We start from the raw sequence: 25,378 nt of genomic DNA on the forward strand, positions 1-25,378 counted from the left end.
TCGGAAGTAGAGTTTAGGATTTTTATTTTTTATTTTTTTGACATTCAACTTCCGAATGTGTTTAATGTCTATAATAGTAATTTCACTTAAAAATAAAATTATAATAAAAATATTTTTTATTAAGTGTGTGTAAAGACCACAAAAAATGGGGATGTGGAAACAGAAGCTCCCTTCAAACAAGAATATACAAAAGAAGGGGGGGAAAAAAAAAAACCTGTACCTATTTGGAAGTTCACAACCGAAACTACATATTCTGTTCGGAAGTTGAAAACCGAAACACAAACTTAATTTCGGAAGTTGAGTGTTGTCCAAATTCAAAATTTTCGGAAGTTGACTATCGAAACAATGAAAATTTTTCAGAAATCTACTATTGAAATTAATGATTATTTTCATATTTCTACATCCGAACAAATTGTTATCTTTCGGAAAACCAGTTCCGAACGACTTGTTCGTTTTGAAAATGGTTTAATACAAAACTCTACATTACAAATGAAAAAATAATCATTAATTTCAACAGAACATGGGGTATGCTAGCTGTTGGGAGCTATTTGGCAAATGAAAAAATTAAAGATTGGTGAAAAAAGTTACCCCAACTGTGTGAAGCAGGGAGCTATTTGCACCGTTGGGAGAGCAATGTGAGAGATGCAACGCAGCTTCAATGGGTGTATTTGCACCGTTGGGAGAGCAATGTGAGAGATGCAGCTTCAATGGGTGTGCACCGTCGGGAGAGCTGGGTTTGAGGGTCTGGGGTGTGTGTGTGTGTGTGTGAGGGTAGATGTGGAATCAAATGTGTGTGCAGTGAGTAAAAGAATTAGGAATTAATTTTTTTGGCGTGTGTAGTGAGAAGGATGTGCAAAGAGGGGATTTGGTGTGTGTAAATAGAAGCTCCCGTTTGAAATGATGTTTGAGATTGAAATGATAAATTTGCCCTTAACCTTATTTTTTCCAAAATTGATCTACAGGGGCAAAATGGTCATTTAACTGCTTGTGGGGATGACAGTGGTAGCCTCATCCTACACTGTGTTGGTGACAGTGTAGGTTGACAGCCACTGTTTTTTTTTATTTAATTTTTAAAATCAATGGGTTAATGCGCCTAAAAGGCTTTTTTTATATTTGAGGTTAAAATAGCCTGAAGCCACGGTTCCCAAACATCGCCAATATAAAATTGTGAGTTCAGCAGAGAACTACGTAGCAATATTATCAAAGCTACATAATGAAGGAATAACTTTTCAACCTGATAATGGATTTGGACTACTTCCAATAACTTCTACAAGTGTTAAAAATTTTAACCATTCAATGTGTTAAGAAAATTTCATGTTCGGGCATGTATTTCCAAACTTGGAAAAAATGAAAACTTCTGCAAGAGTTAACAATTTTGACCGTTTAATGTGTTAAGAAATTTTTATGTTCGAACCTACATTTCTGAACATTACTTATTTGTTCGGATTTGTTCGGGAATGCCTTCCTGAACAAATAAGTAAAGTTCGGGCCTATATTCCCGAACTTGAAAAAATGAAAACTTTTGCAAGCGTTAACAATTTTGATTGTTCAATGTGTTTAGAAATTTTCATGTTCGGACCTGCATTCCCGAACATTACGTATTGGTTTGGAAATGCCTTCTCGAACAAATAAACAATGTTCGGCCCTGTGTTCTCGAATTTCGGTTATATGTTTAGGAGTTTAGTTTCGAAAAAATGACGAACATATTTTATTATTTTTGCCATACAAGGCCAATCTCCTCTGAGTTAAAAAAACATCAAAGTTATGAACCTCCTCTAAATTTTTATTTTTGTACTCTTCTTATCTTATAGAGTTGTGGTTACCAGAAAAACTTTCACTTATTGTCATTATCAAAGAAGTGTAGGTAGTCAAATGGTTGCCACTGTTACTGCCGGAATATTGCCGTCAAAGGATTTTTTAGATTTTGAGGGTGGGTACGTTTTGAAGATGGGATTTGGGAAAGATGGATGGGTGGTGATAGAGGTGGGTGCTCTCATAAAGCCTAATTCATGATGTAGTGGGTTTGTAAGTTTAATTGTGAGATGTGATGTCCCAAAATTAAGGGGTACTTATGTGTAGGTCCTAATAAGTGGATTTATTGTCTAATAGGTTCTATGAGAAAAAATTGTCATAAAAAAAGTCACTAATTGTAAGTTTTAGCGACAATTTATAAAAATCATGACAAAATTAATTATCAATTTTTAGCGACATATATAAAAAATTGTTATAAAAAAATTATTTTTAATGACAATTTTACCAAGACTTATTTTTAATAGGACTTGATGGAAATTAAGTCCAACTATTAGGACCTATTGATAGTTTACCCTAAAATTTAATGATGTCTTTTATAGTAATTTTATTTAAGATGTTTATTGTAATAAAAAAAAAGTTAAAAATTGAGAGGTCCAAAATAATTTATAGGGTGCTCATAGTAGCACTCAATATAAATTTAATCTGTTAATGATATTGTCACGACTCAAACCCGGCCCTATGAGTTTAGCACCGTAACCAGCCAGTAATCCAAGATTACCGAAGGCCTGCAGAACAGTAGTACAGTAAAACAGAGTACAGGGCCTGGCAGAAGCCAATACAGTAAATAAACAATGCCCAATGAGCTGTGACAGTCTGTATGCAAAAAGACTTCCATACATATATACATAAACAGTACAGAACAGTATGCACAATATTTACAATCATTCAAACTAGGGACTCAATCCCTGCATAACAGTACAGTAAACATTCAGTTTATACAGAACAGTAAGACGGTACAGAAGGGGGAATTGCAAAACGCCCCTAAGCCTTGACATAATAGGCTCGGAACCTCGCAGTGAGGCACAGTAGTTGGCTTGACAAAACTGGAGTAACCCTGACGTCTCTAGCCGCGGTCTGGTGCCTGAACACCTACATATATATATGAGCAATGAGCTAAAGCCCAGTGAATAACATAATGCGTAAAGAGGTTAAGAATGAATGTCCTTACAGTATGAAAATAGTTCATTTAAGCAGTATTTCAGTTGTTCAGTCAGTACAGTCGTATGTGGTACACCCATTAGTATAACAGTACAGTAAACAGTAGGTCTTAAAAAACCGGGCAGTAATGATGGCCATCAGTCAGTAAACAGTAGTAGTTCCAACGAGGGAACTGACAGAGATTTCTGTCATAGTAACAGTAAACAGTAGGTGCTAAGGATGCCACAATACAGTTCAGAATATAGGACATACATTCATTCAGTTAACAGTAATCAGTTCAGAAAACAGTACAGTTCAGTTGTTCAGAAGATAATCATTTCGAACATATCTTTACACAATCGTTACTCACAGAGTTCTGGGCTACAGTATGCTAGAGTGTGTCTCCCCAGTCGCCAACCCTACACAGTTAACAGATTGAACACACTAAGCTACACAGCTGGGAAAGATAATAACTTAACCCCTAATGCCTCGGTGTGTTCTACATCTATATCCTCAATAAGATGTCTTAAACTAGGCCTAGGAATGCCTAGAATGGGATGAGGATGCAAAGATGTACTCAAAAAGCAGTTTCAGAATTTACAGAAAAACAGAGTCCCGCTCGAGCGCAGGTTTCCCCGCTCGAGCGGTCATGCAACAAGGTACACGCTCGAGCATATAATACTCCGCTCGAGCGTACTGTAAAAGTACTGGATGGGTGAAATCTCCGCTCGACGCCGCTCGAGCTTGAGACACATGACTCCGCTCGGGCGCCCAATCCACCGCTCGAGCGGACTGTAAAACAGTGCAGAGAAATGCTGGATGCTCGGATTCCACGCTCGAGCGCTACTTTTCCCGCTTGAGCGAAAGTGCAAAATCTGGAAATTCCAGATTGCACCGCCAAGCTCAAAACCAAGTTCAAATGCATCAAAACCGATCCTCTTGGGCTGAATTTCCAGAAAACACTTGTAAACATATAGAATGACATGGTTCAAAGCTCAATTTTGAGAAATCAAGGCCCAAGGGTGTTTAATTCAAACTCAATTTCATGAACATGGAGGACATGCAAACATGCATGAATTTAAATCATTTTGAAGCTCCAATTTGATGCTCTAAGGAGCCAATTCTTTTCAAAACATGATGAAATCATGGACTTAAACATAATTATGAACATGCATGTAACCTTTTGCCATGAAAACAACTCAAACATCTACATTACAAATATGCATGCATGAAATGAGCTTCAAATCAACAACAATGAACCAATTCTAGACTTAAATCACTAGAGGCTCAAGAATCTTGCATGAATAAGCTTAAACACAACAAAGAGGGGTTGAATTCCTTACCTAGAGCTTTAGTTACAAGGTGAGGAAGCTTAATTTGCAACCTATGTTCCAATTCCTTCAATTACCAAGCAATTTACAAGCAAAATTGAGATGAAATCCACTCCTCTAGTCTCTCTCTCTCTCTATGGTCGGCAAGGCAAGGAAGAAGGCTGAGGAAAACGTTTTGATTCAAGTGTAATGAACTCAAAGGTGTATAGGTAGTGGCCCACTCAAGGGCAAGGTTGTAAATAAGTCCAATTCATGTAATTTGGTACCATTTGATCTAATTTAATCATATCTAATCAGTTTTCAGATAATTATACCATAAATTCACATTAATTATGAGGATCATAAAACATCAATCAATTCCGGATTCGGCCGCCGATAAGGCCTTCAATTAGCAGTTTAAACACTAAAATACGAACAGATCAAATAAACAATCAACAGATAGAATGCAATTCAAACGTACATACTCAGTCAATTCAGTTCCAGTTTTCAGTCAGTCAGTTCAGTACTTTAATCAGTTCAATTATCAGTCATAATCAGTTCAGTTATCAGTCATAATCAGTTCAGTTATCAGTCATAATCATTTCAGTTATCAGTCATCAAGGTTTATCGGTAAGCAGTGGTGAGGGTTATTACAGATATATACTGAAAGAATTAGTGGTGTGTAAATAGAATCACCCTTTCAAAAAATGTGCAAAACTCAAAAACTTCAAAGACGTAATAGAACCATCACCAAAAAAAAAATGTGCAACAAACAACAATCAAAACAATTAGCGACGGTTTATTGTCCAGCCAAATAATCATATAATTTTTTTATATGATACTATTAAATTAAATTAATATATATGAGTATACATATGTTAAACTTGAAGGAATTCCACCACATCTACAAACCTTTTCTCGCATGTTCAGCTGGTTGGTTCGACTGTGGGTTTACATCAATCTAATTTGATAGAGATAGGCATATAATTTTGTAACTTTTTATTGATTTCTATATATATATATATTTATTCATCTCTTGGAAAAAAAACATTTAGCCACTTATTTTATATGAGGGTATAAATGTGTATTAGTATCTTATACATTGTTTGATTCACAAATAAGGGATGAAGTAGGATTAAATGGAGTTTGGGGTTGTTTCTGCGCCGGTGCACAATAGCAACTGTTGCACATTTTATTAAGCTTATTTTAGGGCCCAATTCGATAATCAGAACCGTTCACATTTTAAAAAATATCAAATAGAATATACCTGTAAAAAATTATGCCGATCGAATATAGTTGACCCTTTCATCAAATCACATCCTCAGTAGGATTTTGAAAATGACTTAATACAAATAATCCCAATCAAATTAGAATCAAGTAGAAGTGTTATTCTTAATCCAAGGAGATGAGATTAGATACCAAAGAAAGACAAGTCCCTACGCATTGTCAAAACAACATTGCGATAACATAAGCTCTAAAAAAGCTGTCTTGGAATTGATTTGATAATTATTTTTTAGTAATTTCTCTTTTTATTTTTAATGAACTTTTTTTTTTATAAAAAATTTCAAATAACTCTTCCACTTAAAATTATAATTTTTTAAAAAATGTTCAAAAAGTTAAATACAAAAAAAAGCAAAATAATTAGTTTTTAGTAAAAAAAATTCAATAGATATTTGGGGAAAATATATCGCAACTAGTAATTGAAAAGAAACCATTTTTGGGCACAAATCAATTTTTTTTACAAGAAATGTCAGAAAAATTAGGCTCTATTTGGTTTAATTTTTCAAAAACTGTTTTTAAATAAGTTTTCATTTGTATTTAGGAATTTTTTTTCTTTCATATTTTAATTAATTTTTTTATATTTTTAGATGGATTTAATCTAGATGCATATAAAAAGTATGTGTGTTTTTATAATTAGATTTTTATAAAAAGAGTTGACCAAAAATAAACGAAAATCAAAAGGAAAAAAACTATGTATGTTTTTGTTTGAATTTTCATTTCTATTTAGTAAATGTTTTTTCTTCTACATTTTAGTCAATTTTATTTTTATGTTTTTTAGATACATCTAATCTTGATGTATCTAAAATGTAAAAAAATAAAATAAAAATATAATATAAAAAAAGTTCATTAAAAAGAAACGAAAACTTGTTTTAAAATGTTTTAAAAAAAATAGAAATCCCTAAATATATATATATATATATATAATATTTTGTCTAAACATCAAGAAGGTGAATGTAATTTATCTAAAAAAAAAAGTAAATTACAAATAAATTACTGAGATTTACTTAAAATATAAATTACTCTTTATAGTTTTAAAAATTACAAATACTCCATTATAAAAACAAATTATTTAACAAAATCAATAGAAATTTTTTTTTCTAACTACTCTCCTTTGCAACAATAAAATTATCTAAATTGTTAATTGAAATATATTTCAGGCATTATCAAAATTGTTAATTAATTTAATAATTTTTTAATAAAATGAGTCATTTATTATGCTATCAAAAATTAAAAAAGGTGAGATATAATTTCTAAGAGGTTGTTTGGGATGATCTAAATAAGTGTACTTTTTGATTTTTTATGAAAAAACATAAAATATGAATTAAATTTGAAGTGATATAATAAAGAACTAATGTGACTTAAATAAAATGATGAGATTTAAATAGAATAATAACTTTTTAATTTTTTTTTTTAATTTTTTTGAATTATGCTAAACTAAGCCTAAAAGTTATAAGCGGCGATTTGTATTCATAGGTTATGTTGGTAATTTATCCGCACACAAAAAAATAAAATAAAATAATGGATAACGTAATGCGTGACGTCAGCATCAACTTGCCCAGTATATATATTGGTAATGCTATATGGCCCAATATATATATAGGGAAAGAGTGAAGTTGCAGAGTTGAGAAGTGGAGGAGGAAGAAGAGATTGGAAGTGATCGATTACACAAACAATGGCTGATTTTGAGATGTCCAGTGTTAGACTCGGAATCCACGGACTTGAGGTAACAAAACCCTAATTAACCTTTATTTTTTTATCTTTTATTTTTACCAAATTCCCACCAATGATCGGTATTTGTTTCTATTTAAACACGATTATGGAGCTGGAATTTGAAATTCAGATGATTATCAATATACATGTTGGTTCAATTCTTTACACTCCAATCGCATTTGCTTCGAGAAATTTGTTTATGTGTGTGTAATAGAATATATATATACACACATTAGATTGAATGTCAGTCTCAGTAGTGCATCAAATCAGGCTTTTATTTGAATAGACTGAAAAATCAGAGTCTTGTTGTTTTATTTTAATTATTTTTCTGGCTGGTGTATTTTTATTTTAGTTAAGCTAATTTGTACTTTTGAAATAATACTTGAAAAGCTTTGATTTTGCTTGCAACAGCCAAAATCAAAAAATTTATCCATTGTCAAAAGTTTTCCTGGCAACAGACAGGATTGCCATGATTAATGAAACATAGATATGAATACAACAGGATAGAGAAACAACATGGGAAGGATACCAATATGACAAATTTATAAAAAAAACAAATTTATAAAAAAAAGTATGATACAACAACAAATATGTATTGTAACAGCTACGATAAACTGCTAAGAACCTACCAGAACTTTCAATCCAGTAGTTTTCACCTCCTGAGCATTGCATCTGCACTTTGCTAAGTCAAAAAGTGACGTGTGTAGTGAGCTTTCTAGCAGAAAGGTAGACTTGAAACTGACTTATAGCTTGCTTTGCTATGAAGGGAGCTTCCTGAATCAGACAAACTCGGCTGGACTGATTGGTATACCAATAATCAAGTCTATAATCAAGTCTTCAGTTGACTGGTTGAATACATTGCATCAACCTAGGTGACTCGTGTAGAGTGAATATGCCACTGATGCATAAGGCAGTGTGGCACCTACTTAATCATAAAGAGTTTGTAGCTAAGCGTCACATACACGAAGACCTAAACATTGCGTTAGACTAGGTGGTCAAAATAGAAAAAAGATGAGCTGCTAATGTGAAGCTACCTTGTTTTCATTCTAGAAAAAAGTAGCTTCCATGCCCTTCCTGCCTGCTGAAATTGATGTGAATGATCCTGATAGCTCTTCAAATCCTATTCAGTCTGATTATATATGTCACTGAAACAAAGTGATTCTGTTTTGTCTTTGTTTTATTTTTGGATTCTGAGGATGAGCCGCCGTGGTCCAATGGTAGCCCATCAGCATTCCTCACATATTGGTCTACTGTTGATTGAGAACCAGGGCTTTGAATCTGTTCAAGTTGGATTGGATTTGAAAACTACACTAAACCTATATATATCTTGTATGCATGTATGTGTATAAATATAAAAGTAATTTTGTCATAACATATTTATTACTAATTATGTATTTAAGTATCAGTTAAATATTCTTAATTTCAGTTTTATAATGTATTCATGTAAAAAAAGATTAAGGTTATGTTATGAGGACACAAATTTCGGCAAAATTTGAAATGCTTTAATTTTACTGTTTGTCAATTTTTCTGGTCTAATACGCAAAGTATTTGAAGAAACTAGTCTTACATTTATTCTAACAATTACATTACACAAGAAATGTCACATCTGAATACTTATCTTGAACATATATGATACTTTGATTCTAAAATTAAAGACAAATAAACTTTAATTGGGATATTTTTGGAAGTATTGGATAAGCATTTGTGAGTATCCAAAGAGTATTGGTATCCAATACAATTTCGATATGGAAGAATCCATGCTTCATAGGCTATGATAACAGCGCTGCTGAAAATGTTTAGGTTGATTTTTTTTTTTTTTGCTAGTATTTTAAAAACAAAATGGTTTGTCACCAGATTTTTGTCGTTGTTTTATGTAATTGCCTAGTTGGATGCTTGTGATTAGTTCCATGTTTGGAATAAATTATATTATGAAGAAAGTTATATACAACTTTCCATGTTTGCGATGATCAAAGTTGGTGACCTTTAGCTGTATTTAGAACTTAAGTTATATGTCTTTTAATAGGAATGGGGGAAGGGGAGTCAAACCCTTTACCAACTAGTTAGGTAGGCTAGGTGTGAGTGTTAGAAATGTTTTGTCAATGTATTTTTGTTTCTCATTCGTTTTCTGAATTTGGAATCTTTTTTTTCTTCTTCTTTTGCTCAGGTCTCAAAATTGGGTTATGGCTGTATGGGGCTTAGTGGAGCCTACGGCTGTGTTTGGAGAAGCTCTCCAAACACATTTCCACCCCCACTTTTGAGTGTGGTATTTGTTTTGTGTTTTCAAATTATAATTCCACACCTACTTTTGAAAACTCTTTTCCATTTTTGAAAACTCCTTTCTAGGCGGGAAAATTTGGCTAACCTGGACATCCAGCCGGTTGACTGGAACAGTGTTCGGTTTTTTTTTTTTTTTTTTTTTTTTTTTTCACACCTTTTATATTTATATTTTAAATAAAAAATATTTCCAGAATTTTTTTTTGAAATTTTTTTTATGAGCTTTGAATAGGATTTGAGTTATGTGTTTGGTTATGAGTTGTAAGTTTTTAAATTAAATATCATATGTCACATCATTCATTTCAAACTCAATTCAAAACTCTTTTCAAAACTCATAACCAAACAAATTTTCCACACTCAAATCATAATTTCAAAACTCACAAACTCAAAATACAACTCTATTTTCAAATCATATTTAGAAAATCTTACCAAACGTTACCTACAATTCTCCGGCCTTTGATGAGGATGGCATTGCAATAATTAAGTATGCATTTAGTAAAGGAATTAGTTTCTTTGATACGTCAGATATTTATGGTGTTGACCACTCTAATGAAATATAAGTGGGAAAGGTAATGCTTTCATTACCAATTTACCATGGTACCTAAGCATTTGGGCTTGCTATGGGAATTTGGTTATAGCATTTATTACATTTAATGTACCCTGTTTATAGAGAAATATAAAGAATTGAACTTAGTAAGTCTTAAGCAATTGAAAGATTTTGTTGAAACTATTTTTTGGGAGAATCCTTGAAGAGAAAAACATGAGTTCTTGTTGTTGGTGGTGTTGTCTTGTTGGGTGTTGGGGAGGGTTGAGCCGGATTTATTTTCATTATTGATTTTTGTTGATTCTTTAGTTGGCTGAGATGTAATTTTCTTGGTGTGGATTGTTTTTGTTAGTGTCGTCTTGATGCTCTTTTTCTAATAAAGTTACTCTTATTTATAAAATGAAATAAAAAAAGAAAAGGAAAACATGAGTTCTTCTCCACTCTACATTGGGATAAAGGACCATTAGGATTATGCTCATTTAAAAACTTGTTGAAAAGATGTCATATATCCCAGATCAATTTTTCTTAGGGAAATGGTGTCTTAGTTGAAACAACTCAAAAAAAGTGTATTTTTATGGAGGTGCAAGTGGGAGTTGTGTTCTATGCCACAACTTTCACTGATACCAGACTAAGACCAACTTGTATCTTATGAAAGTTGTAATTATTTTGAGTTGGTCCCACTAAAACACAATTTTCCATTTTTCCAATCACACTTTTTACTTATTTTTTATTTTTCATTTTTTTGATCGAGGAGGTAGGTCCATAGGGGAGGAAGTAGCCAGTAATAAGGAAAACCAACATTATAAGTTCTATTACAGGGTTAGGAATTTTGAAGTGGAGATTGCACTTAAGAAGATGAAATCGAATAAGGCTTTAGGACCCAATGATATCCCTATTGAAGCTTGGAAATGTTTGGATAAGAAGGGAGTTGCTTGGTTGATTAGTTTATTTAGTAAGATTTTGTTGACTAGGAAAATGTCAGAGGAGTAGAGGAAGAGTATTTTAGTGCCAATCTATAAGAGTGAAGGAGATGTTCAAAATTATAACAACTATAGAGGAATCAAGTTAATGTATCATATAATGAAAGTGTGGGAGAAAATAATAGAACGTCAATTGCGAGATATAATAGAGGTGTCAGGGAATCAATTTGGGTTTATGCTTGATAGGTCAACAATGGAAGCAATCTATCTTTTAAGGAGAGTAATAGAAAAGTATTGAGGAAAGAATAGAGACATTCATATGGTTTTTAGCGATCTTGAGAAAGTATATAATAGAGTGCATTAGGATATAAAGGTTACATTGATGTGATTAAGGGCCTGTATGACGGTGTGGTGACCACTATTAGATCGCCTGCTGGAGGGACAAATGAATTTTCAATTACTGTAGGGTTACACTAAGGATCAACCTTAAGTCTTTATCTTTCTACTTTAGTTATGGATGAGTTGACGGGAAATATTTAGGATGATGTGCCGTGGTGTATTTTTTTACAGATGATATCACGTTAATGGATGAGAATAGAGGAGTTAACACTAAGAGACTTGGAGAGAAGCACTTGAATTTAAAGGTTTTAGGATAAGCATAACTAAGATAGACTGCATGGAGTGTAATTTTAGTAACAATAACAATAACAGTAGAAGTAGAGAAGAAGTGAAGATTGAGAACTAAGAACTACCTAAGAGTGAACATTTTCGTTATTTAGAATCGATTATCACAATGGCTGGGGAGATTGGAGCGGATGTGGTTTATAGAATTAAGGCGGGGATGGTTTAAGTGGAGGAGTGCATCTGGGGTATTGTGCGATAAATGAATACCCATTAGACTAAGAGGAAAGTTCTATAGAACAGCTATTAGACCCGCGATATTGTATGGGATGAAATGTTGGGCAACTAAAAAACGACATGTAGATAAGATAAGTGTTGATGAGATGAGGATGCTAAGGTGGATGTGTGGCAAGATTAGGAAAGACGGAATTAGGAATGAGCATATTTGAGAATGGGTAGGAGTAGCACCGATAAAAGTTAAGTTGAGAGAGAATAGATTGAGATGATTTGGTCATATACAACAGAGACCAACAGGGGTAGTAATGAAGAGATGCGATGAAGTGACGGTAGATGGAAGTGTTAGAGGACGGGTTAGACCTAGATTGACGTGGGTAGCGAAGTAAATAGAGATATGAATTTCCTTAATTTGACTAACGAAATGGCCTTTGATAGAGTCGAGTAGAGAAGAAAGATTCATGTAGCCGACTTCATTTGATGGGACTTAAGACTTGGCTTGGTTTGGTTTACTTTCTCTATCTTTTTTTATTATGTTTTTTTACTATTTTTTATGTTGCACAAAGCGTTTTTTGGACCATATCCAACAACCTATGAAGTAAGGATATTGATATGGGATATAGATTCAATACGATACGGATACGGCGATACAATAAAATCTAATAAAATAGGATGCGGGAATAGCAAGGATATGTTGAATTTTTCTTTTCCTTTTTCTTTTTTTCTTTTCTATTTTTGGTATTATATTATACATAAGCTCAAAGAATATTGAGAAACCATTATTTAGATATTAATTATTAAAGTAAGAGACAGTTTACTTTTTTGTTTTAGCCGATACACTAATTTGATAATATTTGAAAAGGTAGAGTACTACTTTAATCTCACTATTTTCTTCTTGGGTAAGAAATTAGAAAATATTGAAAAATTATTCGTGTATCTATTTTTTGACAATTATACTCTAATAATATGCAAAATTATTACAATTTCAGTTTCATAGTAGTTTGGATATGTGACCTAGATTATCCAGAAAGTATGCAATACTTCTCAAAATTGGCATCAAATATTAGATACGTTTTAGGAAGTATTGGATACGTAACCGTGAGTATCTGAGGAGCTTTGGTATCCAATATGGGTACAATATAGATACAATTTCCTTTTAGAAGTATTTGTGCTATGAGTCCAAGAAAGGAAAGGGAAAAAAGTTTGTTTTGAAAGGTTTTGGAGCTATACTTCTTTGATTATTAATGTTGTTGTCATTTTTCTTGCATCATTGAATGGGATGCATTTTCAACTAATCTGAAATATAACACTTGATTATGAATGTTTTGTATTCACACCTTTAGAGTGGAGACTCCACTAACTTTTTGAAAGGTTTTGGTAGTATACTTGATTTGATTGTTGTTGTTTTTCTTGCATCATTGAATAGGATGTGTTATAGATTGATCTGATAGATAAGACTTGAACTAATAACACCTACAGAGTGGAGGCTACATTTGGGAGATAGTGTTCTCTTTTCATAGTTTGTTTAACAAGAAATGAAATATTCGAGGAGGATATTAATATTTTTTGTTTTGGTGGTTTACTTGGGTATGACTATAACTATAAATGTTGTTCTTATCAATCAGAAAAGGGAAAACAAATAAATATGTAGAATATGATACATACAAATACAGTCGGAATTTAATTGGAAAATTTTGTTTCAGTTTCATAATCTATTTTCTGAATTTTTTTTGAATAAAATAGAAGCTAGTCTGACAAAAATAAGCACCAAAAAGGTATTTTCAAAATTTTAAAGAATATTTCTGCCTCTTCAAAAGATAAAACCGTGTGAAAATGACGGGTATTTTTCATTTTTTATGCCAAATTAGTTTTTAGCTTATTTATTTATTTTTTTTCAGAGAATTTATTCTAAAAATCAAACCAAAGAGAGTCTTGTTGGCTGTTTTCCAAAGAAAATATGAATATGCTTTTTTGACAATTTTGTGTGATATTTCAGTTGTTGATCCTAATATTTTCAGGCATTAAAGGATTTGCCTCGAGAAAAAGTTCCGTTTGCTCCAAAATTTGGAATTGTCAAAAATGGAACCTACTCAAGTTGTGGTGAAGGGTATTGTTGAATATGTGCGCTCCTGTTGTGAGGCTAGTTTGAAGTGCCTGGATGTGGACTACATTGATCTCTACTACGTACATTGGATTTACACATCAGGACCTATAGAGGAGACTGTAAGTTTCTTGTTTATATTTGCCATTTACCAATGCACCTCAAGTCTAGTTCCTAGTTTTAAGATGGCTTCTTTTTTTTTTTCAGTGGTGTTTTTTTTTCTTTTTGTTTTTATTGAACTTTTTTCAACTTTGAGTTGTTTTTTTATGTACTTTTTAAATCCATCTAGGCTAGGGTGGTCATGGGCTTGATGGCCCAACCAGCCCAACCCATTCTATGGCTTGAGATAGATATTTGGCCCATGAGTTGAGCTGAGATTTTGAGCTCGTTTACTTTTTGGGATGGGTTTGGCATGAGTAATTCTAGCCTTGCCACGCCATTATAATATATTTAAAGTCCAGTAAAGAACCCCCCCAAAAAACCAACTTTTTAGGCAATTTGTTTTTGAAAAGTACTAAACAATGCATTGGTTTTTCGTCTATAGTGTACTTTTTTCAAAACATTTCTTTTTCCTTTTTATTTTTTTGTAAGGATTGTCTCGTTTAGATGAACCTAAAAAGTAAAAATCTTAAATCATTACTGAATTCGATATAAAGTAGAAAAAAATCCCCAAAAAACCAATGCCTAAAGGGATGCCATTGTCTTTTTTTCTTTTTGACAAGATAGACACCTGTCCTATTGATTTTCTTTTCTTTTGTTCATTCTCATAAAAAGAATGGTAACTCTTGTGGAACGTGTTGATTGCGAAATTGTTAGGTAAGTCCGTTAGCTTTCTGTTTATGTGTGATCGTTTATAGCAGATGTGGGGAGCTATGGGAGATGTGAAGGTTGTGGATCTAGGATCGGATTTCTTTTTGGTAAGGTTTTCCAATAGAGATGATTATGATCATGTCCTTTTTGATGGTCCTTGGGTTATTGCGGGGCATTATTTGTCTATTCGGAAATGGCGTCCAGAATTTCGTCCCTCGGAGGCGTCTCACTAAACAAGTTCTCTTCAAGGGTTATCACTGCACAAGGTTTCAAAAAGTGGTTGCGGTGGTGCGGTTGTAGTTGCGGGGTGTAAAGGTCGTAGTGTAATAGTTGCGGTAACTGAAATCGTGAATTTTTTTATTTTTCACACAATTTGAAAAAAAACTTACCCGATACGCATACATATTTTTGTTTTCCAAAATCACATTTATTGGGGTTTAAAATTGATTTTGATTAATGTTTGTTAGTTTTTAAGTATGATTCAATATATTTCATATTTTGAAATCACTATAAAGGAGTTTTTTACATTTAATTTCAACAACTAATATGTCATAAATCCATATTGTACCTCTTATTTTTATTTATTTTTTAAGAATAATTGATTTTAAATGTCTACAATATTATTTTTGACCAATTCCTGAACTAACTAAACAAAAAATATTTACAATTATTAAATGAAATGATTATAAAAATAAAAATTGAGACTTAAACAAAAATTATTGTTGAGCTACTAAATATTGCATAATGTGTATAACGTATATTTTGTAAGTTTTTATTTTTTATTTTTTAAAAATGCTGTTCATAATATTGTAAATGTGTGTAATGGTGTGTAACAAGCCATTACGGCCGTTACGTAATACCGGAACGGCCGTTACACGTATGAATTTCAGTCATATGGCAAAAGCAGGTGTAATGTGTAGTGCCTACTGCCGCAATTGTTGCGTAACGGCTACAACCGTTATGTAACACCACTTTTTGAAACCTTGACTGCAATGGTCTTTACCAGCTTCCTACTTCGCAGTCTATGTCTTCTCCTCAAACCTTGCATTCGTTCTTTTTGAAAGCATTCTCATTTTCTCAAGCAGAGAAAGCCTTTGAGAAGTAGTTCAGAGCAAGAAAGTCGTATGTAGTGAGGTACGGCCACACTGTTTATACCTATAGGACTTGTACGCCTGCGGAGAACTCGATGTGAGATCAGCAGCAAAAGATATTCTATGGTTACGGAATAGGTGTTTTACGCGTTAGTCGACTTGCACTTATTATATACATCCATGTTAGGAATGGCATTACCAATAGAATCATTTAAAGAAATAGCACTACCTATTGTAAAGGAAACGTCTTCTATTTTGGCATTTTCATGATATAACCTGTAGTAAACTTACCATATTCAAACCAATTTTGCACTATTACTGAGTCGTCAGACTTATCCACCAAGGGATTCGTGGAATTTCTGTGGATTGCGTTGGGGGAAATCTACCAAAGCTAGGTAGATAGATAGACTCCTTTCCCCCTGCTAATGGAGACTAAGAAACTCGAAACGAACGTGATCTCACACGAGAGAGCTTATAACTCTTGTTTTCCGCTAATAAAATTGGGAATTCCTTACCCATTACACAGGTTCAACAATTTCGTTTGATTCCAGACAAGAAAGGGTAGGAACACTTCAAATAGACTATAGTGGACATACGGATATACTTCCCAATCAATTGCGCAAGAGGAGAGTGGACGAAGTGCTGTGGTGCATATTCCAATTTTGGATCGCTCTGCCATTCCTACTTCATGGGATGGTAAGCCTATCCAGGGTCAGCTTGGTGATAAAAGTGGCAGTGTGTCCTAATCTAATCAATAAGGGTCTAAACGAGGACAAAGGCGGTCTGGAGATTAAGTCAGGCTTGTGCTGCGACATCCGCAAAGGGGTCAAGGCATGCACCTCTAAGAGCACTCAATATGAAAGATAGATAGAAAGTTCTTGATTAGGGATTCGACTCGCCCTGGGCCCCCCTACGTGTACGGTTAGCTCTCTCTAAAAGCAAGTGATTTTCTGGATAATCCCTAAGGTGCCTTTCTCCTATAGGCATCCCAAAGTCGGGGGCCTTTTTGTTTTTGTTAGGATGGACCTAGGATCGCCTTTCTTGTACTGGAAGTTGAGCAAAGGGGCCCATCCCTTCTATGGGATTAGCTAGGGATTAACTTATCATTTGAATATCCTATGGTTCTTTATATCTATTTTTTCCGATCAATCTGAAATAATCAAAAGAGAACTCTGACTCTTATGGTTTTAATTCTTAGATTGCTACCCTACCTACCTATTGTGCCTGTTTGGCAGAAATTATTTACAGCTTATTTCAGCTTTCAGCTTAATTTAAGCTATTTTGATGTGTTTGGTTTAGCTTATAGCTTATAGCTTTGTGGAAGTCAGAAATCAGCTTATTCTTTGAGTGGGGCAGGAGATGCTTTAAGAATAAGCTGGAAATCAGCTTAAGCTGAAAGTTATAAGCTATAAGCTGTTTAGGCATAAGCTATAAGCGCTTTCCCACAGCTCTACCAAACAGGGCTATTATTGAGGGAGTCTGTAGTCCCCCCCACGGGCATATCTAGTTCAGAAAAGACATGAGATGGGAAAGCGTAAGGCGGAAAAAGCAGAGTAGACTACACGCTTTCTGCCATGATATGCCGAGGTCGGTGAGCTAGTGAGGTAACACAAGACCGGTGCGGACTACTGTGGGAGGAAGAGTTCTAGTTCAAGCTGCCTGAGCTAACTGCTTTTCACTTGAATTCAACTTCACTGCTCTTAGAGTGAGAAAAAGGAGTCGACATCAAAACTCTATCTATGTATTATAGGTTTTGTCTTTAGCCTTGACACAAGTTGAATGAGAGAGAGAGTGATGAAAGCAAGCCACCCTTTTGGGGTATAAATCGAGGGATGCTTAACGTCACTTCGCCAATTGGCGTTACTTGCACTTTCGTCTCTCTGAGTGTGGTCAGCACTGGGTGTTTTCGAGCAACCCATTCGCATTAGTTCATCCAAAGTTCCCAAATCTATAATTCATGTAATTCATAATTTGACTTCATAACTTGGGTGGTAACTCGTTTACTTCCAGTTTTTAATGCAAAAAGTTGAGGATTATTGTAGAGACCCTAATTTTTGTAATTACCATTAAATCCCTAACCTTGAGTTTATTTCAATAAAGCCCTTGAATTTTTGCTTAATTGCATTTTAAACCCTAGAATCGTGAAGCATCGCGGATTAATTCGAGTAAACCCTAATCGATCCCGTAGATTAATAATCACCTTTAAAACCATATTATTAATTATTAGACCCTATCATTATATATTAATCACTCTAAAATCTTAATTCCTGGTAATGCCGTTTTTGCTCGGTTTCTCGCATTTATTTGCGCTTTAATTTAACAGGACTCGAATTTATTATTTTAACTATTTTCTAATGTTAGTATATTAATAACATATATCAAGGTTTCATAAATTTAGACTTGGTCCCTATATACTTTTATTTTATTTCATTCCAACCCTTAATTGTAATATTTTATTGATTAATGTACTTGTGGCTATTATATTATGTTTATAAATACAAATATCTCATATATGTGTCTTGGAGCCCAAGTTGTTGACTATGTGATTGATGAAAGGGTCATAATGGCAACTTTGATAATTTGCACTTAGGGAACTTAGTCTCTAAGAAACCTTCTCAATCTATATTCTCTCTATATATATGCACACTTCTCCCCCTCATTATATACATTTTCAGCCATTCACTAGAGGAGTGAGAGAGAGTGATCTTGGAAAAAAAGAGAGTGAGAGAGGAGGAGAAGAAAAGGAAGAATTGTGTTAGAGTCTTGTACAACAAAGGTAAACATACAACACCTCTTCTCTCAAGTTCTCTTACCACTTGTTTTTCCCCTCCTAATACATGCTATTTGTATATATTTGTTGTAGTCTAGGCCTACACTCTTGTATAAAGGTGTATTAATCAAGAAATGGTGTGTTTCTCTTTTTTTCTTAAATTTCCAGCAGCAAATCTTTTTCCTCTCTTGAATTTATTTTCCTATCAAAACCCCATAAACTCAGAATCTGTTTTTATGGTCTAATATTTGGTATGTCTAGAGTATGTGGTAATTTTTGTAGGTCCTAAGGATGTGTTTTTATAGCCTAAACAATTTTTCTAAGTTTGTTACTCACAGAACCAGAAAAACAGTCAATTTTCTCTATTTTTATAAAATTCCAGAAAAATAATCTTGAGCCCAATTTTATGTCAAAATCTTAATCTTGGTGTTATATTTTAACTAAAATTTGTTTGAACTCAAGAGAGTGAGGGGTTTGAGAGAAAAATCGATTTGCGTAACGATCAACGAATCTGGACAGATCTTGGTAATTCTGAATTATCTTAAAATATAAAATACCTATCCTACTTTCGTAAATTGAGTTTGAAACTAGATTTATGTGAGTCCAGGTACTTAGGGCCAACAAAAGTATTTTTTTCATAATTATTTTCAAACTGGTTCAAATTTGGAAATCTGGAAATTTATGTTAATATACTCTTATTTGGTTTGCAACTCTTATATTCTATGTTTCTTAAATGTTTTAGTCTTGATATGTAATCTATGATAAATTGTAAATTTGCTTTACCATGAATAAATTACTTGTTGTTTAGTTTAGATTCGTAATTATACTGACCATGCTTTGCTATAACTGAGAACATAATGCACTTAATAGAGGGGAAATCAAATGGGATGGTAATGGGTTACAATCATTGTATTAAATTTTATGAGATAATGAACGATGGATTCAAGAGTATGATATAGTGGAATGTATTCCATTTTTGTGAATTCTTGCGCAAGTGTGTTTCCGAGCCCTAACATGGCTCGGGAGATATTCTAGCTGCTTTACGGAAATGGGAGGCATAAGGGTGGCAGTGAGGGTCTCACACAGGGAGAGTATCCCTGGAAGCCCGTTTCCTTGGGGCAGACCGTGATGTCACCACTTGGGTATGTAACCTAGGTGCGTGGGCATCATTGGTAATTGTGCGGTAAGCGACGCACTGGTGGTTATGTGGTAAGCGACGCATTGGTATTGTATTAACCAAGGGCGAGTCAGAATTGCCCGTGGCCAGAGTTAGTGGTTGGGTAGGAACGGCATTCCGCGGGGAGTTGCCTAGAACTAACTAAAATTGACTATTATTCATGAGAACTGAAATTTAATTATAATCTCTGCTTGATTATTGCTTTCGCCGTATGTTATGATCGTGCCGTTATGTTACTTGTGTATTTGGAATGGGAAAAAGGGTTGGGGTGTGTGTGTTTATTGGGCATTCCAAGCTCATGGGGTTTTATGCCAGGTAAAGGCGAGTTTTACACCAAGAACAGAATCCCTAAAAGCTTTGTGGAACCATGGCTGCCTTAGAAATTAGATTGTATATTTCCTGTATTTTGGATAATCTTTTTGTATCAAGGAACTGATCTATATTTAAAGACTTGAAGAATTTTATTTGTAACTATTATTAATATTTTATTTTAGTGTAATTATTTGTATTTTGTGCTTAAAAATTATGTGTATCCTCTAGTTAAACCCCGGTGCATTGTTGTATTATATTATCAAAATTTGGAGCGTCACAATTATGATAAAGAATTGCTATCAGCTATATTCATTCGATTGTATCTGGTAGGTATGTAGGAAAAAGAGTTATCTCTTAGTTACTGTCCGTCTCTTTGAGTTTCTACTACTGAGTAGCACTTCTGCTATTCAATCATAGAATCGATTCCGATCAAGATGAAAAAGCCTTGAAAGGTAACGAAATTCAAATTGCTCTTACGCAATTAGTAGGACACGAGGGAACAACCTTAGAGTGATTCAGTCGATACAGAGGCTTGACTACTTCGATGGAAAGTTCTGAAAAAATAGATTAGATGTGATTACCAATCGGCTTACTACTGGTTGGCTTGACTTTGAGGTGAGGTACTTATACTTCTTTTACATTTTCTGCTGGGTTTCCATTTCTTCCTCCTTTTTTGAATTATAGAGATTGTATACGCCTGTATAAAAAAAAAAGGTCGGGATAGATTCAGTGAAGCATTAGTACGCTCACGAACAGGCATAGCAATAAGCTCTGTCTTTGGTCCTTCCACGCTGCTATCAACGAGTTATGAATTGCTAAATCAGCATCGATTGGAACTGCTGAATAAACTGCTAAATCGACTGCTTCTACCAAATCACCTGCAATGGATTGTGAATCCACCATGCACGGGTTCAATTCCCGTCGTTTTCCCATAACTAATTCGCTACAGTAGGGGGTACCCAGGTTTTGATTTCTCTACTTCATAATTGATAGGCAGATGCGAAGCAAAGGATGAGGAAAAGGGCAGGCATAAGCAGGAGATGCCACCACTGATTGCCTATATTAGATAGGAGATAGGATAGCGGACCCTTTCTCTTCCAAAAATAAATAACAAGAATCTTGGTTGAAAAATGGGACGCTACTCCGATAGCTTCCTACTCGTAGCTAGGAGAGGAATGAAAACTACAAGGTAATGAGCTCAGAGGAAAGAGGCAGCAGGTTTGAGTCTTCTATTGTTGAAAGAATGAAAGAATAGGGAGCTAACCTTTGAGAAGAATCAAAAATAAAAATGGGAAGTGTTCAATTGGAACATGAAAAGGTGACTAAATGGGTCCTATCGGGATGAAGTGGAAGAAAGGAGGAGATTCTTGAACGAGGAAAAGGATCCAATGACTTAAAAAGAATTGAACAAGGACTTAGGTGACTTAGGAAAGAGGCAGCAGGTATGAGGTGAAAATCTCATGTACAGTTCTGTAGAATGGCAGTAAGGGTGACTTAGGTGACTTAGGCTGGTGGGAAAGGTGGTAGAGAATATAATTCAAGACAGCCCTGGTGCTTTGAAATATAAATCAAATATCAAGTCATCAAGGGAAATGGAAAGAGAGGGATTCGAACCCTCGATACAAATAACTCATACAATGGATTAGCAATCCGTCGCGTTAGTCCACTCAGCCACCTCTCCCAATAAAAAAAAAAAGATAATTACTATGTTACATTACACATAAAGTAAGGATTAAAAAAAGTCCTTTCTCTCTATTTATCTTTATTATATAGATATGGTACAATTTTTTATCAGCAATTCCATTTAGATAAAAGAAGGGCTAGAAAGATCCAATATAAGTATAAAGAAAAATCAAAATAAAGAAGACTTCTTTTCTTTGATTTTGTTCGAAAAGGCCTTTTTTTTATCCCATGGCCGTGCTAGGTCAGTATCTAGCCAGGCCTTTTTTTGTTCCAACGAATGATAGTATCTGATTGAAAAAAAATACTTGCTATTAAAGCAACAAGAAAGTGTCTTTTCTTATTATTCCTTTCTTCCTTTTTTATTTGCTTTTTTTTAACTACTCTACTGGAATAAAAAAAAGAAACTATGAATTCTTACACAACGCATTTTTTTGTTATGATTTCGGTGTTTTTATCGAGCTGTGTCTATCAAACTTCCTCCAGTAAAAGAAAAGAGAAAACTTATTTTTTAGCTATTTAAATGAATCCTCCAGTATGGCATGGGTTACTTCAGCGCCGTATTAGTTGCCACTCATTTCCAATTAGTTGGAATCTTTTCCTTAATCTAAGTGACATTGGAAATATTTTCTGATTGGTGCTGAATTTTCTTTTTGAATAGCAGATGGGAGAACTTAAGAAATTGGTGGAAGAGGGTAAAATAAAATACATTGGTTTATCAGAAGCAAGCCCAAACACAATAAGGAGGGCACATTCTGTTCATCCTATCACTGCTCTACAAATGGAGTATTCCCTTTGGACTCGAGACATTGAGGAAGAAATAATCCCGCTTTGCAGGTGCTTCATATTGCTTCCAAAATTCTGCAAGAATCTTCATCTTGAGGTTTTTTTTTTTTTTTTTCTTCTCAAGTACAAAAGAGGTTTATCAAGAGTACGTGAATAAGAAAGGCCAAGAATCTTCATCTTGAGTTTACTTACATTTTATTTAAAAATTTGGAGGCTCTTGTTCAAATGTTGCTCTTTGTTAAAATAAATAATTCATCCACAAAAAGATGTTTGAAAGGGCGGCTTTACTTAATAGTAAGGCTTTCCGTTAGTGCTCTTGGCTGCCCAAGTTCGAGTTACGGAAACCATCTCTCCAGAAGTAGGGGTAAGGCTGTGGACATCTTGCCCTCCTAGGACCTCGCTTTAGCCTCATGTACCGGGTTGCCATTTTTTATTCACAAAAATATGTTTATCAGGAGAAGACACCCTACTGTCTGTTTGATCTTCAATTTCCTATAATAATTTATTTTATTTTTTTATAGTGATTTCTTCTTTATTTAAATTTGCATCTTAAACTTCTAGCCATTTACTGTTTTCAGTTACACTTCCAATTTGTTTTGATATTTCCTTTCATCATATTTTTTTCTAAACCATGTTTTGGTTATCAGGGAACTTAGAATTGCGATAGTTCCATATTCCCCTACTGCTCATGGGTTTTTTGCTGGCAAGGCAGTTGTGGAGAGTGTCCCCACAGATAGCTTCTTGGTGATGAACTGGATCTATATCTTTTATTTTACTTCAATTTGATTAATGTTAGATAAAAATCATCTCTGTGAACTAATGCTTGTGTTTTGGCCGAAAATTTATTTTAGAAAATGTTTTCCACATTATCTGGCATTTGATACAATGGAAAATCAAAGGCAACTGAAAACGTTTTATGTGGCCAATAGAGAACAAGTTTACTTAGGCGGAAAACATTTTCTACTTTTGAAAGGTGGAAAACGTTTTCCAAAATAAGGTCTTACCAACGCTGCCACACTAGCATCGCCAACACCCTACCACAGCCACCAACACCCTACCACAACCACCAACACCATCACTAATACAATAAACAACTAGTACATTAGTTTCAAGGTTTCAAACAAAGATAGGAAAACATCTTCTACAAAAAAAATTATTGGAAAATGTTTTCCATAGGAAAATAATCTTTGCTGAAACAGAGTGTTAATTCATTCAGACATTTCCTCTTTTGGTTAGTCAAACAACTAGATGAATGGATGACTGACTTTTTCTTTCTATCAGCTAGCACTTCCTAGGTTTACAGGGCAGAATTTAGATCACAACAAGATCTTTTATCTTCGAATAGAAGAGTTGTCTAAGAAGCATAGCTGCACCCCTGTTCAACTTGCACTTGCATGGGTTCTTCATCAAGGGGATGATACGGTGCCTATTCCCAGTGAGTGACTAATCAAAATTTTGATTTCTTGGTAGGGAATAATACGTGAAAACTTATGGAAAAAGTGCCGGAAGGTGAAATGAATCCTTGAACAAACCTCAAAAACTTTTAATTCCCTGGTAACTAGTTCGATAAGTAGGAGGTTGTAGTCTTTCTTACAATCCAACCTAAACCCCTTGCCGAAGTATATTTTTTGGCTTTTGAATTAAATTAAATGTAACTTCTATTGAATGATTAGTTTTTATTAGTTTTTCTGAAAATTCTTTAGTTTTTTAATCATATTTGGATGTTCACTGAATGCTTTAATAATATTTTGTTATTGTTTCAAGTGGATGTTTATGCAATCAAATCAGTTGTTAATCAATTTAAGAGAGAGATCCTTGTTGATTTTTGGTGTTTATTTTCACCAAACTAGTGTTCAGTATTTTTTAAAAAACAAGTTTTGAAAACAAACCAAAACTTCCAAATGTGCTCCTTAATGTTGTATTTCAAATGGTCAAGTTGTATTTAACCTTGCATTGTACATTTGCAGGAACAACTAAGATTAAAAACCTTGATGAGAATATTGGTGCCTTGAGAGTGAAGCTCACAGAAGATGCTTTAAGAGATATTTGATGCAGTGCCCATCCTCGAGATTGCAGGGCCTAGAATATATAAAAGTTTTACTCGTGTCTCGTATATTTTTGCGGACACACCACTGCCAAAGAATTCCAAGTGATTGGCTTTATATTTTTTTTGTGATGGAATTAATGTTAATAGTGTTTTTGTCAATTTTGTATTTCCCCTTGTAGCTTGTTGTGGCTTTGGTGTGTTGTCTTAACAACATTGTGGCCACTGCAGCTGAAACCAGCGCATGTTTGGATGTGTTCCGATGGTGTCAAGTTCGGGATATTTGAGTTCTTTCACAGATTGCTTATGGTTGGTCGAACTGCTTCGTGGTACATCATCATGCGATTAGGCCTCACAACCCGCTAATTTTGGAGATTTGATCTTTACTTAATGGTTTTGATTATGTAAATATATGTATGGTAAGTCGGCAGGTAGTCAAGCAGGCTCATGTTTTTGCTAAAACTATCCTTCGTGGCAGTTAACAAGTAATATTTGGTTATGTCTATTATGAAAGTTGGGTTGGCTTAAGATTGTGATGTTAGTGTATCTTTTGGCTAAGCATTTTCATAGTATAAGCTGAATGAGATATGAATACCAAGTTTAATGCCCAAAATGTAGCCCCATAATTAAGAAAAATAGGGAAAACTCTCTTTTAAATCTTTTTGTCGCGTGATATGATACTAGTAGGTTAATATAGTTAGATTACTACAGTAGGTTTTACGCCATTGTATTGACTTGAATTGTAGATCTCACTTCATTGGCAA

The 25,378-nt window shown here is 34.1% G+C and overlaps 1 protein-coding gene across 2 annotated transcripts; it reads left to right on the forward strand.

Annotated features, from left to right (window-relative positions):
- The first annotated feature begins 7,124 nt into the window (after positions 1 to 7,124).
- On the forward strand, positions 7,125 to 25,142 carry LOC114309778 (perakine reductase). 2 transcript variants are annotated; one of them, XR_014330256.1, is made up of 7 exons: positions 7,125 to 7,263; positions 13,862 to 14,066; positions 22,446 to 22,621; positions 23,218 to 23,314; positions 23,852 to 24,005; positions 24,538 to 24,719; positions 24,846 to 25,142. XR_014330256.1 is itself a non-coding variant. In XM_082869935.1 (6 exons), exons 2-6 carry the CDS (start codon positions 13,923 to 13,925, stop codon positions 24,618 to 24,620), a joined length of 651 nt encoding a protein of 216 aa, XP_082726061.1. In that variant the 5' UTR covers positions 7,125 to 7,263; positions 13,862 to 13,922; the 3' UTR covers positions 24,621 to 25,142. The 2 variants fall into 2 exon arrangements, 1 of the variants encoding a protein (XP_082726061.1); XM_082869935.1 differs by having other exon boundaries at positions 22,449 to 22,621; positions 24,538 to 25,142.
- Positions 25,143 to 25,378: the final 236 nt, after the last annotated feature.

The sequence above is a fragment of the Camellia sinensis genome, chromosome 5, assembly GCF_055761805.1.
Source record: "Camellia sinensis isolate YWXY chromosome 5, ASM5576180v1, whole genome shotgun sequence".
Classification (NCBI taxonomy): domain Eukaryota; kingdom Viridiplantae; phylum Streptophyta; class Magnoliopsida; order Ericales; family Theaceae; genus Camellia; species Camellia sinensis.

Coding starts and splice junctions, on each gene's coding strand:
- LOC114309778 (XM_082869935.1), top strand. CDS start 13,923: ATGGAACCTACTCAAGTTGTGGTGAAGGGTATTGTTGAATATGTGCGC. Junction 22,622..23,217: donor GAAATAATCCCGCTTTGCAG/GTGCTTCATATT, acceptor TTTGGTTATCAG/GGAACTTAGAATTGCGATAG. Junction 23,315..23,851: donor TCCCCACAGATAGCTTCTTG/GTGATGAACTGG, acceptor TCTTTCTATCAG/CTAGCACTTCCTAGGTTTAC.